Source organism: Zootoca vivipara, chromosome 6 (genome assembly GCF_963506605.1).
Source record: "Zootoca vivipara chromosome 6, rZooViv1.1, whole genome shotgun sequence".
NCBI classification, from domain to species: Eukaryota; Metazoa; Chordata; class Lepidosauria; order Squamata; family Lacertidae; genus Zootoca; species Zootoca vivipara.
In genome coordinates this window covers 95,459,615-95,473,519 of record NC_083281.1, presented here as the reverse complement: position 1 = coordinate 95,473,519, position 13,905 = coordinate 95,459,615, and the positions used below count along the sequence as shown (strand labels likewise).

At 44.8% G+C, this 13,905-nt stretch overlaps 1 protein-coding gene across 3 annotated transcripts in view; it reads right to left on the bottom strand.

Moving 5' to 3' along the window:
• ZMAT4 (zinc finger matrin-type 4) overlaps nt 1-13,905 on the bottom strand; it is a 181,506-nt gene that overhangs the window by 29,200 nt on the left and 138,401 nt on the right. Inside the window, exon 7 of one of the 3 annotated variants that reach the window (XM_060276427.1) lies at nt 8,503-9,140. The exons of the other annotated variants lie outside the window; for them this stretch is intronic. Within the exon in view, the coding sequence (XP_060132410.1) occupies nt 9,043-9,140 (98 nt within the window). The 3' untranslated portion in view covers nt 8,503-9,042. Of the gene's footprint in view, nt 1-8,502; nt 9,141-13,905 lie in introns of those variants that run through there. 3 annotated transcript variants of the gene reach the window in all.

Below are 13,905 nucleotides of genomic sequence, written 5' to 3'. Positions count from 1 at the left end.
ATGAGTGTTATTTCATACATATTCCCATTCCAGAATCATATTTTGGGTGGGGAAAGATGTTTTGTTGTTGCTATTGTTAAACAACTAGGAGTTGGAAGCAGGGATGGGGAACCTCCACATTTTCCACTACACTGCTACTTACAGCACCTACAAAGTTTGTCCCATGACTAGTAAAGAATTAATCCCATTTTTATTCCTATATTTTCCAATATTAAATTTATTGCTTGCTCCCAATAGCTGCATACTTGAATAGCTCTAAACAGCCAGCTTGTTTCTTTAGTTTTTGTTTTTTTTTAATTGGGAGAACATGGGTCTCCTGCGAAAAGTGTCTCTGGATACTGACATTGCAGATCTCAGATTTAGCTTTTGAAATCTCACTTTTTTCTGTTCTTTTTCGGTAATGGAGTGATCTGGGCCAGAAAATGGGGCATTTGCTCTGTTTACAAATCTTTTATTTTGGAAATCAGTTGCTTCTGGCAGAGCAATAACAACACTTTGTGCTTATATAACACCTTTTACTGGAGGCCTTCAAAAGGACTTGGGTACATGCATCTCTGGCCTGTCAGCTTGATGCTGGAGTTTAGAAGTGTTGCCTGCTTCTGAGCACACAAGGAAGGAACAGGCCTTTGGCACATGTATGGGGCTTTCCTATGACTCAAACATTGGTAGTAGAGTTCATAAGGCTACTTTTTATTCAGATGTGAGCCTTTACATGTCTGAATATAGACGTAAGGATCTCCAAAAACCTTCTGTGCCACCGGGGCCTTTGGGGCCCTCCCCTGAGAAACCAAAGGCATATCACTGCTCCGTGCCTGAAAGGGGCCATCAGACAGGAGCCCAAGGAATGTTGCAGGCCTGTCTGTCTTCAGCTCAGAGCATGACCCTTGAAGGACCTGAGAGAGGAAGCAGAAGCTTAAAAGCGTTCAGTTTGCTCCCCACCTTCGTTGGACCTACCTGTGCTCAGGGGATATGACAGTCTCGTGTCTGAAATTATGCATGGTATGAAGAAAGTTTCCCTCCTTCTCTCATAGCACTAGAACTTGTTGACATGCAATGAAGCTGAGTGTTGGAAGGTTCAGAATTCTGAGTCTTAAGAAATAGTGACAGCGAAGATTAGACAAATCATGGAGGAAAAGGCTAAGGAAGACTACAACTCACAATGTCTATGTCAGTAATTGCACAACATTTTGGGTCCGGGGGCACATTTGGAATTTCGAGAAGGTGCCAAGCGTACCAGTTACAAAATGGCTGCCACCAGGGATGGAGCCTGAAACAAAGTATCTGCCACCTCCAGACATGGGAAAGAAAGAAAAGATATGGGAGTGTCATATGGTTCAAATATGGAAAATCTATTCCATTCACTTCCTTTCCAGACATTCTATGTTTTGTAGTCTGTTGCTGTAGATGACAGCTAGAAAATAAAAGATCATTGAACCCAGGAATAATCCTGAAGTACGACCGCTGGCCATACATACACATGCACAGGAGCACAGCATTGGTTGTCAGGGCCTGGGGTTGGAGGGGGACCTACCAGCCCAGCCCTCACTGCCACCACTGCTGGACTGACAAAGGGGGGCTTTGCTCAGCCACCTGCACAAGGGGCAGCCCGCCCAGCAGATGCAACCCTTGGTGGGTGGAGAGGAGCACACAGAGGGGCTATGCTGGTGTCACCTGTGCGGGGGTGCCTGGTTCACCCCCCACAGCCCTCTTGGCACCCCCATACCACACCTTTCCTGCACATGCATAGTCGTAAATAAAGAGAGGTGGTTGGCAGACAAGAAAGAAAAAAAGATACAGGAAATACAAACCATCCCTTAAAATACAAACAAACAGTGAAGTGACAGAAAGTACTAATGCAAAGTCAAAGAGAGTGCTGCTCCTTCCAGGTTTGGGTCAAACCAAATAGCATTACAAAGCCCAGCTATGCATATAATATGCAATATTTTTCTTTGGTAAATCATAGTCATTTTGTTATTTTTTTTCATTGAATAGAGCACTGTAAACCACATGTGGCATTGTAATAGATTGCTTTGGAGTCATTTCAGAACCGGGTTTTAAAAAAAATTGTTTTGCCCCTCCATCCTCCCCACCCCTGCTGACCTGTCCTGTATTTTGGCTGAACAAAGGTGGCAATCCCAGTAGCAGTTTGAACAATACTGGCCCCAAACTAGTGTGATGTTTGAGGCTGAATGTCATGTACAACTTCTGAAAAGGGGAGGTGTTTCTGCCTTTGCCCTGCGCTCTGTCCTCCCCAGACAAGTGGGGAGCAATCCCTGCAGGAGGGAAATGCTGATGGGAGCAAGAAGGCCTCTCAAAAGTGCCTTCAAACAGCAAGAACTTCAGAACAATCAGGAGAAAGGTGGTCCGTGTCACCTTTTTCTGAGGGCCACAGGGTCCAATTGGTTTAATTTGTCAAGAAAAGCTGACAGAAGTGCCTGGCGTGCTCTGGTCCATGGGGTCATGAAGAGTCGGACACAACTAGACTAAACAACAACAAAATCTGATTTGATCCACAGGAGACAATTAAATAAATGAAAACACATTTTAATAGGTGGGTATGACATTTCAGATAACACACTGAGAGCCAGTGTGGTGTAGTGGTTAAGAGTGGTAGACTCGTAATCCGGGGAACCGGGTTCGCGTCTCCGCTCCTCCACATGCAGCTGCTGGGTGACCTTGGGCTAGTCACACTTCTCTGAAGTCTCTCAGCCTCACTCACCTCACAGAGTGTTTGTTGTGGGGGAGGAAGGGAAAGGAGAATGTTAGCCACTTTGAGACTCCTTTGTATTATAATTATAATGGTATTATAATACGTGGTAAAGGTGTTTATAATACGTGGTAAAGCAATTAAAAGGCCGGTGATTCATCAAATAAAAAATGTTTAATCAGTGGACAGCATTTCAAATATCAATTGCCAGGATTTGAATATTCAGTGGGCATGTTCTGGAGGTGATGGCTTTGGAAAAAAATATATAGTAGATATAAAACCTATTCCCCAAATCACAGCTCAGTACTGTATACTATAAACGGTACACATAACTGTTAACTCAACAAACTACCTGTTTGTTTAATGGATTTGTTACCTTCAGTATTTATTCATAACAATATATCTGGTGCTGTTGACACCTTGTTTATGGGTGTTCACAGTGGGGGCAAGAGGAACAATTCCCCCTCCAATGAACCTTCATGCCCTTCAAGAAAAAGAGTAAGGTTCTATCATTCTTAGAACCTGAGATAGGAGACAGAATGTACAAACACTCTTCTTGTGAGAAATTAGCCTGTTCCCTTTCCAGTGGTTTACTCCACTCCCTCAAAATACGGTAAATAAATAAAATAAAATGTTCCCACCCTGTAAAAATCCCTGCAGACATCTATGCCCCCAATTCACCCCCCCATTTCATATCACGGACAAACAGGACACCTTCCCTTTGCAGCAAACTGCTGGTGTTAAAATAATTTATCGCTTTTGGTGGGAAAAAGAAATAACAGATTTCCCCTGTGTCTGCTTTTGTGTTTTGTTGTAAATCACAGGTTTTGATCCAAATGCACTCCTGGAGGCTTAATGGAGGATATTCTTTGGGCAGGGAGACACAAACACACACCTCTGTATGATCAGGAATAAGCATGGTTTGTGGTCTTTCAAATAGGGGGGCTTATGGCGCTGGCATCTGCCAGTTTTGTCTGCACTGGAGATGTTCGCCCAAGATGGTTCTTGGATCTTTCTGACTAGCTGTGGCATCCCATGACTCTTCTAAAAGTACATTTCTAGAATCAGTGACTTTCAGGGGTGAAGGCTGTTGACTTCCAGAAGCTGGGTTTCCCACTGTTTCCCCATTAACAACAAATATTTCACTTGGTGATGTTCCTAAACTGTGCTCCTAACATTTTCCTCAGGAAGGGAACGGTACTGTGCGATGACATAACTTGGCTTTGTTAGGGAGGAAAGGATAGGAAACTGCCATTCCCAAAGTTACTGGATTGTGTTGTCGCTGAAATTTGTTCCTTTTTTATTTAATTCTTCAGCAGTTTTAGCCCCCACACAATTGAAGTAAAACAGTGGGTCAGATATTTCAGTCTAGCACTAGTAAATCGGTGGCTGTCACTGGATTGGTAAAATTGTGTGAGGGGGAAGACCTTGCATCCAGTCCAACCCCCTGCCAAGCAAGAAACACCATCAAACACCATCAAAGCATTCGTGACATATGGCTGTCAAGCCTCCGCTTAAAGACCTCCAAAGAAGGAGACTCCACCACACTTCTTGGCAGCAAACACGTTCCAGCTTATCAGTATCCTTCTTGAACTGTGGTGCCCAGAACTGGACACAGTACTCCAGGTGAGGTCTGACCAGAGCAGAATACAGTGGTACTATTACTTCCCTTGATCTAGATGCTATACTCCTATTGATGCAGCCCAGAATTGCATTGGCTTTTTTAGCTGCCACATCACACTGTTGACTCATGTCAAGTTTGTGGTCTACCAAGACTCCTAGATCCTTTTCACATGTACTGCTCTCAAGCCAGGTGTCACCCATCCTGTATTTGTGCCTTTCCTTTCTTTTGCCCAAGTGTTGTACTTTACATTTCTCCCTGTTAAATTCATCTTGTTTGCTTTGACCCAGTTGTCTAATCTGTTAAGGTCATTTTGAAGTGTGATCCTGTCCTCTGGGGTATTAGCCACCCCTCCCAATTTGGTGTCATCTGCAAACTTGCTCAGGATGTCCTCAAGCCCATCATCCAAGTCATTGATGAAGATGTTGAATAAGACTGGGCCCAAGACAGAACCCTGTGGCACCCCACTAGTCACTTCTCTCCAGGATGAAGAGGAGCCATTGATGAGCATGAATTTTGTACAGCAAAGAAGGTCAATTGTTAATTTGCAAAACATGCCTGCATACACACTTAAAGTAAAGGTAAAGGGACCCCTGATCATTAGGTCCAGTCATGACCTACTCTGGGGTTGCGGCACTCATCTCGCGTTATTGGCCAAGGGAGCCAGCGTACAGCTTTCAGGTCATGTGGCCAGCATGACAAAGCCGCTTCTGGCGAACCAGAGCAGCACACGGAAATGCCGTTTTACCTTTCCGCTTGGAGTGGTACCTATTTATCTACTTGCACTTTGACGTGCTTTCGAACTGCTAGGTGGGCAGGAGCTGGGACCGAGCAACGGGAGCTCACCCCATCGCAGGGATTCGAACCGCCAACCTTCTAATCAGCAAGCCCTAGGCTCTGTGGTTTAACCCACAGTGCCACCTGCGTCCCTGCATACACACTTATCAATGCATATCATCCAGCCAGACTTGAATATTAACACCTTTTGCTTGAGTCTGTTCTAAAGTTGAACATTTCTGCAGGTAACACACTGTTTTAGTCCTCTTTCTGTAGATTTAAAAAGTCAGAATTTCTGTCCTACTGCATTTAATAATTTAACACGAGCTTTAATGTTCAGGCAGTTGTTGCATTTCCACCATGTATCTCTTCCATTAGGGTAAAGAAGAAGAAGGTCTAAGTGCCCAATTCTGAGCTCAGATCTACTGGGCTGAGCAGATTAGGATCCAGTCGATCCTCTGTCTTAGCTGGGCTATGCCAGCATAAGTCTCCACACCCAGCTGAGCAGGAGATACAGTATGCTGGCATAAATCTCCCATCATGGTTTAGCCAGTGCTCAGCCAGCTTAGTCAAGATGAGTGCATATTATGCTTATCATATTTCCCAAGGAAAACCCGCTTCTCAGAGCTAACTGGTGAAAACCTGAAGTGCCATTTGCTTTGACTGAGTGCTAGAGAGTGGTTTTCCCCATGGAAAAGCATTGGGATGAGAGGAACTGTAGAGAAGCCCTCACTTCCTTGCTTGTCTCCGGCTGTCTGGCATATTATTTATTTATTGTTGTTGTTGTTTAGTCGTTTAGTCGTGTCCGATTCTTCGTGACCCCATGGACCATAGCACGCCATAAATAATAAATAATATTTATTATTATTATGTATTAAATGTCTAAACTACCCTTCATCTGAGGATCACAGGGAAGTTTACCATATAAAACAGGCAAAAATACATACCAGAGTAACAAACGAAAACGATTACACACACAGGCCATACATTGTCTAATTAGCCAAAAACCTGGGAAAAGAGGAATGTTTTTGCCTGGTACAAAGATATTGTTATAGATTTTGGAAGAATTAGCGAAAGCTAAATTCAGTGAAGGTTTGATTAAATTGTGCCAAACACAGAAATTCCTGGACTGCCAGCTGGTTTCCTCACCCTAATCTCTGGAGTATGTCAAGGGGCATAGGAGCCAACACCTAGGGGCCCCTGCAAAGTTGATGGGCATTGCCATTCAAATAGAGTGCATGCACCATATGATGTGATTGATTCTGTGGGGGGGGGGGGCTTTGCAATATTTCCTTCTAGTTGGCCACCAATCCTGGGAAGGCACCTGCAGCTCCCATTGCCCATTCCCATTCCAGTGCATGATGGTCTTGCAGAGACCCAGCAGCAGCTGCGCCACCAGTGGATGCTGCCTCACAGTGGCTAACCAGAGGTCTATGGGAAGCCTGCAAGTCAAACTTGAGCACACCAGGACTCTTTCCACTTGTGATTCCCAAGAAATCATATTCAAATGCATGCCTGCTCTGACACTGTAGCATGCAGTTAGCCATCATTACTTTGCAGCAGTTAAGTTCAAACAAAAGAAGAAGGGGGGGCATGCTGGTGCCATCATCACTTGTCTAAGTAAATCTCCTAACCCTGAATTATAAAACTTTTCTTTTGTCCTGGTCCTCAGCCAATTTCTTCCTCCCTTCCTTCATGCTCCCTCCCCTTTGTTTCCAAAAGCTTCAGCTCAGCTCTACATGACCCTAGAATTTGGCCTCTGTCCTCAGTGCTTCAGGATTAATACTGGCACATTCACCCCAAAGAGCATATCTCATGTCGTCTTAACATCTCCTCCTCTGCCACCCCAGGAGTGTGGGTGGGGGGTGTCAAAGTGTGATGCTCTGGCTGCTTAATTCCAGATTCCAGCCCTCTTCCCCTTCTCCTGCAGTCTCCCTGCAAACCTCTCCAAGCAAAACCTCTCCACAATATAGCAGGGCCTCAGTCTCTGGCAAATTTCAGGCACATAATGAGTCTGAGGTGCTTCTGTTTATTTTTCATGCTCATTCAAATATGCCTCATGCCTGCCCCCAGTTCCTTGATGGTCTCTGTTGTACACTTTATTTCTTTGTAGAGGAATATTTGATTATCCATCCCCTGCTGGTTGAGTCATCTGAAATGCATCTCAGACCATGTGGGGATTTGTAATGTCTCAACAGGATTTATATTGTAATATTCAGTAATGTTCTCCTTCTCCCTACCTCCTCTCCCTTACAAGCTTTAGGATTTTAAAAATACACACACCTATGTCTCACAATAAGGGGAGTTAGATGCACCAATTATTTTGCTTCCTTATAAGGCAAGAGGTGACGAACTAGGAAGGAAGGAAGGTTAAATGCTCAACAGTGCAAAGCGCTTCTCATTTGAGAACTGGTTGAGAACAGTTTTTGCTGCAGGGACCACGTACCGGGGTGGGTGGGGTCACTCACACTCTCAGGCTTATTCAGTGCATGCTGAGATTTTGATTTTTTTCTCTGCCTAGTCAAAACGCAAATCTAGACCTATTGCATATTTTGTGCCACTGGAAGCTACTTTTTCACAAGCAGGTTTTGTTCTGAAAATAAAAACTCAACACAGATTATTTAATTCTCCTGTTTGAAAATGGATGTAGGCAGTCCCAGCTGAATACAGGATTAGACACTATAAAGGATAAAGTAGAAACAAAAATATTGTTGCCTTCCATTCCAATCTCTGAGTGGTGCCAGATTCCAGGGGCTCCAGGCGCTTCCCCAGGGGCCATATTTCCTTTTGGAAATAAGGCACAGTGGAGATTGTGGTGTCATTATTATATATGGTTTATAGGGTTCAAAAATTAATTATGACATAGTATAGTTAGCGATGATAATCCTGGACAAATCTGGTTTTTAATTCCATGTGAAACATTTTATAATGTAAATGAAATGTTTTCTGAGAAACCTTTGTATCACAACAAATTTTTGAATTTCCTTTTTATCATAATTCTTCTGCTTCTAGAATTATATTGTTTGAGAACCATTATTTAATTTAATACCCTACTATGTTTGAAATGTAATATCAGTTTCTGCAATTTTACCAACATCAGTGGTGACACTAATAGAGGGATATTTATAATTAAAAATAATATATTGGCAATGTATATTTAATCACCAATATTCTTCCAAACCATGATACAGTACTAGTAATGAAAACTATGTTTCCAATTTTTCAGTTTCTTTATATAATTTCCCATGCTTAATCTTTCCCATCTCTTCAAAGTTATTTGTTATCATTTCCCCTTGTTATGCTCCCCCTCCCCCCTGGAAATCAAGTTCCACACGTCTTCAAAACAAAGGGACATACAACCAAAGAAAACACAACTTGTCCCGCTGGGCACATTATTTGTGCTCCCCCCTCCCCCCCCCACTGTATGATGACACCAATGACAGTCTTAGCTGCAGTGAACATTCATTTACCAGCTGATGTACATATTGCTGCACAACTTCAGCCATCAAAACTGATCATAGCAATGGGACTCTATAACTTGTCTTCCAGTAAAAGCCTCTCAAGTACCTGTTGATGATAGAGACTATCATGCTGGAGAGAATTCAGCTTGGTTTAATGGTCTATCTTGTTTTGCAAAGCTGCATCTTGTCTTATGAATGGTCGTCCTCCCTTCCAGTTAGTTTCAAAATCAGAGTCTAAATTTATGTACTTGAAAAGTCTATCTGGATTTTCATGTGTTACGTCACAACTAGCACTTGCTGTAATAAACAAAATTTCACAAGATTGTAAATTGAGGCTACTGTCAATAGGCTCGTAAATTTCTTGCAGCATCTGATGCTCTTGAGCAGTTCCCTGTTAATTTTAAAATTAAACCAACAATGCCAGGAATAAAGGGGAGGAGGTGGAATTTAGATTCACCTAAGAGTGGTGCTGTGGGTTAAACCACAGAGCCTAGGGCTTGCCGATCAGAAGGTTGGCGGTTCGAATCCCCATGACAGGGTGAGTTCTCGTTGCTCGGTCCCAGCTCCTGCCAACCTAGCAGTTCAAAAGCATGTGTAAGTGCAAGTAGATAAATAGGTACCACCACAGTGGGAAGGTAAACGGCATTTCCGTCCGCTTCTCTGGTTCGCCAGAAGCAGCTTTATCATGCTAGCCACATGACCTGGAAGCTGTGGCCAATAAAGCAAGGTGAGCGCCACAACCCCAGAGTCGTCCGCGATTGAACCTAAAGGTCAGGGGTCCCTTTACCTAAGAGGAGGGGAGTAGAGTTGCATGGGGATTGCCACTTCACACCCAGTGGAAGAAAAAACTCTTGGGTAAAGTTACAACAAAGTTATTCTAGAGAAATGACCCAGAGACCTGGAGTGCTTGCCAGCCATCTCCTCCTGGCTTCAGTTGGATCTACCACCCAGCAGAGACAGCATCCTCAGCAACTCTTGTAGCAGGACCTTTAGAACTCTCCAAGGTCCTGTCTACTCTTTGTGTGATCTGGATTCTGCCTGTATTGCATTTGGGCCACAAGCACCCACCGTACTTGTAGTAGGAAGCTGCCTTATTCCAGATTAGATTATTTGTTCATCTATTCCAATATTGCCTGCTTTCACAGCACATGCTACCTGATCTTTTTACCTGGAGATTCCAAGGATAATCTGTGACATTCTGCAGAGCTACAGTCTCTCCCCATAGCCTGGGCTGTGGTTAGGATTGGCTAAGGCACAAGGTAACAAGAAACCTCTGTGCTCCCAAAGAAGCCATTCACACAAGCAAGTTGACTTATTAGGGATATGCAGTAAGCAGACGGCTGCCGTGACTACATATCCCCACCCTCTAAACCACATTTATTGCCTTGCTGTAGGGAACTCATGGAAAACTGAGGCTGAGATATTTGTCTTGCCTAAGGCCCCCTTGCAAGGAGTGAGAGTTGAAAGGAAGGCCTCCTGCATCCTGAAACTCCCAGTGGATGCAGCTGCATTCAGGGACTGGTACTCCCAGTGGAATTAAGATTGCTGGAAGAAATAACAACAACCTCAGATATGCAGATATGCAGATGACACAACCTTGATGGCAGAAAGTGAGGAGGAATTAAAGAACCTTTTAATGAGGGTGAAAGAGGAGAGCGCAAAATATGGTCTGAAGCTCAACATCAAAAAAACCAAGATCATGGCCACTGGTCCCATCACCTCCTGGCAAATAGAAGGGGAGGAAATGGAAGCAGTGAGAGATTTTACTTTCTTGGGTTCCATGATCACTGCAGAACACGAAATTAAAAGATGCCTGCTTCTTGGGAGAAAAGCAATGACAAACCTAGACAGCATCTTAAAAAGCAGAGACATCACCTTGCCGACAAAGGTCCGTATAGTTAAAGCTATGGTTTTCCCAGTAGTGATGTATGGAAGTGAGAGCTGGACCATAAAGAAGGCTGATTGCCGAAGAATGGATGCTTTTGAATTATGGTGCTGGAGGAAACTCTTGAGAGTCCCATGGACTGCAAGAAGATCAAACCTATCCATTCTGAAGGAAATCAGCCCTGAGTGCTCACTGGAAGGACAGATCCTGAAGCTGAGGCTCCAATACTTTGGCCACCTCATGAGAAGAGAAGACTCCCTGGAAAAGACCCTGATGTTGGGAAAGATGGAGGGCACAAGGAGAAGGGGACGACAGGGGACAAGATAGTTGACAGTGTTCTCGAAGCTACCAACATGAGTCTGGTGTGCTCTGGTCCATGGGGTTGCGAAGAGTCGGACACAACTAAACGACTAAACAACAACAACAACACTCCCAGTGGATGTAGCTGCATACCATGAACCCCCCCCCCCTCGAATGACCAAGTGTGTGAACCCAGGTCTCTCCAGCCAAAGTCTAGCATGCCAATTCCTACCTCACCCTTTGCCAGCTCACTTTTCTCTGGCTGTCAGCTGATCCCATTAATTTGGTATATTGGGTTGTATCCAATGCTAGTCCTGTTCAGAGATGAGTCACTGAAATGAATAGGCATGGTTAACCTAGGTCCATTAATTTCAATGGCTCTACCCTGAGTAGAAGTTAGTTGGCTATACCTTTTGCTATCTACCCCTACTTGGGTATCCTGCCTTTTTCTCTGACAGGGACTCAAGGTGGCTCAGAGATAAAAATAGAAACAGCTAAAAACTTAAGAAAAAACTCAATAATTAAAACCAATTAAACATTAATAGCTGTCTGTTATGTTTGGACTCTCCCTGGAGGCTGTCATGATGCATTCCTGTACTTTGAACTTTTACCACTACACTGCTGCTAAGTTCAAGAAATAGCTTAGCTCTGTCAGAGGTGTTTGAGCTATGATGGCTGTTTTCACACATGCAAAGTATACTACCATTCAAGTCTGCAGTCCCCAAACTGGCAGGGAACCCAGTGATAGGGTACAATTATCAGAGGGGACTGTGGATAGATTGGGATGAAGCTGTGACTTAAAGCTGAGCTTGTTCAGCTATGTAGCGTCTCTCTCTCTGTGTGTGTTTGCTTGGGCAGAAACAGAAATGCAGATGAAGAGAAATTTAGTCTAAGAGCATTCACAGATAGAATGCTCCAATTCAAACTGGGTCAGTCAGAACTAAATGATCTCTCCCTCATCACAGCAGGTCACATTCGTGTTCACATACGGAGAGATTAACTTTCCTATTAATAATCTTCTCAGTAAAAAAGGGAGGTAAAACCTAGGCAGAAGGCAATTTGAATATTTAAAATGTTTTATATCATTTTAAGGTGATAAAATGAAACATCTTGTGCTAACCTTTTCCCCCAGCAGCTACAGAATCTTGATGATAAGTCCCATGAGGATGAAAGCAAGACAGTGGTTGGAGAAGGGGCTTTATTTTTTAAAATGAAACATGTGGATTTGATCTACTCTTGTCTTTTTAATAAAAGCTTTTTGATAAAAATATTCTTTATGTATATATTTTACAACTGTCTAATGTTTATCATAGGTAAAAATAGCCACTTTCTGTATATGGCAAGAATAAAGAAAAAGGTTTTACCAAGAGCACCCCACCATAGCTGCCAAGTCCGGATCGTAAAGATCCGGGATCGGCAGCGCGCGCATAACCGGAAGTTGCGTGACGCAACTTCCGGTGGCGCTTCGCCCTTCTATGGGCGCTTCTATGGGCACCAGAAAATGGCGGCGCCAGCGCCGGAAGTTGCTTCCGCGCATGACCGGAAACACGTAAAAGCGACTTCCGGCGCCGGCGCCGCCATTTTCTGATGCCCATAGAAGGGCAAACCGCAACCGGAAGTCACGTCACGCAACTTCCGGTCATGCGCGGAAGCGACTTCCGACGCCGGCGGCGCCATTTTCTGGTGCCCATAGAAGCGCAAAGCGGCACCAGAAAAATGGCCGCCGGGAAGAAGCAAATTAAAGGGACAATGCCGGGATTTTCCGCCAAACGGGAGACCGCCGGGAAACGGTAAGAAAAAAGGGGTTTTCCCGGCGGATACGGGATACTTGGCAGCTATGCACCCCACCCATCTAATATATTACCAGTTAGGGCACCAAGCACAGTGTCAGCAGGTGGTATTCTCATGCAGAGAGAGTCTGGCATGAGCTGGGGGTGGGACTGCTGTGACTTTGAGACCTACACTAAAGAAGGATAGCACTGTGTGCTTACATCTGCTCATCCTGTATATTTCACTGTACAATAGAAATGTAGGAATGTCTTTGTGCAGCCCCAAATGGAGGATTTGTAGTGCTGCAACACAATCTTGGATTTGTATGAAGCCAAGGTGTGTTAAGGGAGCAAAAGTAAATGCATGTTGCACAAGAACGGTGTGTGTGTGTGCGCGCGCGTGCGCGTGCGTTTGCATGTGTGCGAGAGGGGAGTTGCACAAAGGAGTAGAGAGGAGGATGCATGGGCGTGGGTGAAAGTGGAAAACGAGTGCCAAGCTGGCTGCATGCAAAATAGAAAAGACAGGTGGCATCAGTAATGGAACTGGGAAAGTGAAAAGTGAGCTTCATAGTTGCATGAGTTGTAAGGATCTAGGGATTAATGTGGGGGGGGGATGGCAGGAGGGTTGGTGAGAAGAGCAAGCAGGGTTGTCAACAAACATTTATAAAAAGCCATCACTGAAGTGAAATCTGTGAATTCGGTAGGTTCGCCTTTAAATTTGAAATGAGTCAAATTTCTCCCCATCTCTACTCTGAATACCAGTAGCTGGGAGTCACAAATGAGTAAAAGTGCTGTTGTACTGAAGTCCTCCTTGCAGGCTTCCCAGAGGCTGCAGAATCATAAACTCACAGAATCATAGAGGGTCACCTGGTCCAGCCCCCTGCAGTGTAGGAATCTGTTGCTCAACGTGGGGTTCGAACCCATGAACCTGAGATTGAGAGTCTGTGCTATCTCTAGTCTTGAATGCTGGATTAGATCAGGGGTCCGATCAGGGGTCCCCAAACTAAGGCCCGGGGGCCGGATGCGGCCAGCGCAAGCTAATTTTGCGGCCCCCTCTGCCCGCTCCTATTGGCGCGCCACAGTGCGGTCGCCCATCTCCGGGTCAGCGCGGTGCCAGAAATAGCTTGTGCGCACGTGCGGGCCGGAGGAACATGCTCCCATACGCACATGCACAAGCTCATTCTGGTGCTGCGCCGACCCGGAGATGGGCGACCGGAAATGACATCTGCACATGCGCAGAAGCCATTTCCAGCACCGCACCAGGAAAAGTGAGTGTGTGCACGTATGGGAGCGCCTCCCCCCGCCCTCCGGCCTGCCGTGGGATCAGCGCTGGAGGAACCAGTCCGAAGCCGAGTCAGTTTGGGGAGCCCTGGATTGGATAGAGC